General features: G+C 40.4%; 1 protein-coding gene across 1 annotated transcript; it reads left to right on the top strand.

Moving 5' to 3' along the window:
• The first annotated feature begins 1,957 nt into the window (after window positions 1–1,957).
• LOC101660486 (olfactory receptor 8S1-like) lies at window positions 1,958–2,884 on the top strand. Its single transcript, XM_004711505.2, has one exon. The coding sequence runs from the start codon at window positions 1,958–1,960 to the stop codon at window positions 2,882–2,884; it is 927 nt and encodes a 308-aa protein (XP_004711562.2).
• Window positions 2,885–3,407: the final 523 nt, after the last annotated feature.

Below are 3,407 nucleotides of genomic sequence, written 5' to 3' on the forward strand. Positions count from 1 at the left end.
ATGTTCAGGCACAGTTTTTAAAGATTAACACTGGCTAATAAGTGGGAAGAAGCCTTGGTGGCATAGTGGTTACACGTTAGGCTGTGATCCACAAGGTCAGAAGTTTTAAACCATCGGTCACTTTGAGGGAGAAAGTTGGGCTTTCTACTCCTATGAAGAGTTACAATCTCTGAAATCCACAAGGGCAGTTCGCTCCTGTCCTATAGGATTACTGTCAGTCAGCATTGGCTGGATGGCAGTGAGGGTTTTGTTTTGCTTGGTTGTATAAAAGTGGGGTTCTGTTTGAGGTAGGTTGAAGGGAGGGATCTTCCTTTTGCTGCACCTCTGAAATTATAATGAAAGATGTAGGTTTTCTACTGACATTTCATGGTCTGGTCCCTGCTTTTCTAGCATCTTCTACGGATGGAGCGATATTCTCAAGAGGGAGCCGGGGTCCTTCTGGTTGCTGTGCCTAGAGCTACCCCAGTGAGTAAAATAAGACAAAGTCAAGCAATAATATGGAATATTTACTCCTTATATGACTCGAAGAATTTAGGTTTTTATTTTCTCCTCTTAGAAATCAAGGCAGACATCGGTATCCAACAGGAATTTTCAACCACATACCACATCTCACACTGACTTTCAACTGCATCACTGAATTTGAAAATTGGGTTGGTGAATTCTGTGCTACTTCATGATCAACAGGGTGAGAAATACAGTGAATGTTGACTTTATTCCTAAGTATAGACTTTATTACTAAAGGCTATTTGGATAGACAATGGGAAAGAAATTATAACTCCTTAGAGAGACAGAATCTTTCAAATTTGTGGTAACAGCTGTAAGAAAGTAGCTGAAGAAGGGTCAAGACAGTAGGGTCAATAGTATTGATTGCAGTCTGGCTTGTCAGTTGACAGTGGAAAATAAGGCCAAGTTTCACAGTGACAATATTTCATGTTTACAATTGTTATGAGGCATGAGGTTATAATTGGCAGGAGCAAGAGAAGAATGTGGATTATATTTAATCTGGGTATGAAGATTATGGCTAAGTTCTTATATTAATAAGCATTTTTCATTGTCAATGTTGCAGCATGTAAATTATGTATGTGCTGCTTTTCCTTTGCCCTTTAAAATAATATTCTATCCTATTTAAATTTTAAAATCAACATGAAACATTCAGGAAATGGATGAAAAATAAATACCTGAAAAATGAAATTCCTCACCAGTTGAACACAGCTGTCCAACAAGTGGCCCTCCCAAATCCTTGACTTCCTTGCTCCACTCATTCACAATCATATCTTTAACATGTTTATCAGTCATTCCCGCAATAATACTTTCAAAGTCTGGATTGTAAATATATCTCACTACCATCTCATCTATGTCCAAGTAATTTTCTTCTAGTATGACAACTCAAGAAATATTTTAACCACTCAACCACTTCGGACCCATCCACCTTCCTCAAGCCCTCATTCCCTTCTTGTAAGAAGCTGGAGTTCAACGACACATCATTACAATCACCCAACACCAAATCTAGTGAGCTCATCACGGCTGATAAAGTAAATCTACTCCCGTACAAGGTCATGTTTTGCTTCTTGACTGAAATTGGACTGTTCTCACTCTCTCAGACAGCATTTCTTCGTTTTCTTATTCTTCCTACAAGTTCTCCCACTCTGCTAGATAATTAACAATAGTCTAAAAACCTCATCTGATAGCTTTTATAATAAAATAACATTGCAAGCTCTAAGATACTAAAGCAAGAATAATAAAAGTTGACACAAAGTTGACTGAAGGTTGGAGTCCTACAGAAAAGATTATTAAAGGTTTTAGGAAAATCTGGAGATTTGAGGAAGTTTATCATTTCTGTATATGAATTTTTGAGTAAAGAAACTTTGTCAATTAAAAAGAGAGATGAGTCACTTTATGATGTATTAGGTATAGAAATAGGCATGATCTAAGTTCTTTCTTACATTCCAGAGAACAAATGAAGACCATGAGAAACCACAGTGCTATTTCGGAGTTCATCCTCCTTGGGCTGTCTGCCGATTCCCAGATCCAAGCTCCACTTTTTGTGTTGTTCCTGGTAATTTACCTCTTGACCATGATAGGGAACATGATGCTGTTGGTGGTGATTAAGGCTGATTCTCACCTCCACACACCCATGTACTTTTTCTTGGGACAGCTGTCCTTCCTGGACCTCTGCCACTCCTCTGTCACGGTGCCCAAGCTGCTAGAGAATCTACTCTCGGAGAAGAAGACCATCTCAGTAGAGGGCTGCCTGGCTCAGGTCTTCTTTGTGTTTGCCACTGGGGGCACTGAGTCCTGCCTATTGGCTGTGATGGCCTATGACCGTTACATTGCCATCAGCTCCCCTCTGCTCTATGGACAAAGAATGAGCACACAGCTCTGTGTGGGGCTAGTGTGGGGCTCGTGGGGCTTGGCTTTTCTGGATGCTTTTATAAATATCCTTGTAGCTCTTAATTTAGACTTCTGTGAAGGTCAAAATATTCACCACTTCAGCTGTGAGCTGCCTTCCCTCTATCCTTTGTCTTGCTCGGATGTATCTGCCAGTTTTACTGCCCTGCTCTGCTCCAGCCTTGTGCATTTCTTTGGCAATTTCCTTCTGATCTTTTTCTCCTATGTCCGCATTATCTCGACCATCCTGAGCATCAGTTCCACCACAGGTAGAAACAAGGCCTTCTCCACTTGCTCCTCCCATCTCACTGCAGTCATCTTCTTTTATGGCTCAGGGTTGCTCCGTTATCTCATGCCAAATGCAGGATCCACTCAAGAGTTAATCTTCTCCTTGCAGTACAGTGTGATCACGCCCATGCTCAACCCCCTCATCTACAGTCTGAAGAACAAGGAGGTGAAGGCAGCCATGAGAAGGATATTGAAAAAAATTTTCTAATGTTTCTAGTTATAGACTGCAACATCTGAGTAATGAGGAAATTGGATCCAACAGAAAGATACAGTTCCTGGATATTATTTGAGAAATTCATGATACCAGGTGTCTGCAAGATACCTTATTACACCTTCTTTACATATTTTTTCTTAAATGTGTTTTTCCTTAGAAGGGTAGCTAAATGTTGTCTTGAGATGACACAAATTTAGTCCTAGTCAGAGTATGGTGAATAAACAAGATAAAGCTCTTGTCTAGAAAATGTTCTTGCCAAGATATGTGTTATACACAGTGTAATAGATGTTGTTATTCCATAATCAGCCTACTTTGACCATTTCCCCAGTCACTAAACTCTATTAGGAACCCTGGTGGAATAGTGGTTACACATTGAGCTGTGCTTCACAAGGTCAGCAGCTTGAAACCATGAGCCAGCTTCTTGAAAAAAGATGGGGCTTTCTACTCCCATAATGGTGCAGATAGGAACTGGAAACAAAGGGAATCCAGGACAGATGATCCCTTCTGGACCAATGGT

The sequence above is a fragment of the Echinops telfairi genome, unplaced genomic scaffold, assembly GCF_000313985.2.
Source record: "Echinops telfairi isolate 266 unplaced genomic scaffold, ASM31398v2 ScPeMD7_12;HRSCAF=54, whole genome shotgun sequence".
Classification (NCBI taxonomy): Eukaryota; Metazoa; Chordata; class Mammalia; order Afrosoricida; family Tenrecidae; genus Echinops; species Echinops telfairi.

Bases quoted from the DNA above. Each gene is read 5' to 3' on its own strand.
- LOC101660486 (XM_004711505.2), top strand. From the start codon at position 1,958: ATGAAGACCATGAGAAACCACAGTGCTATTTCGGAGTTCATCCTCCTT.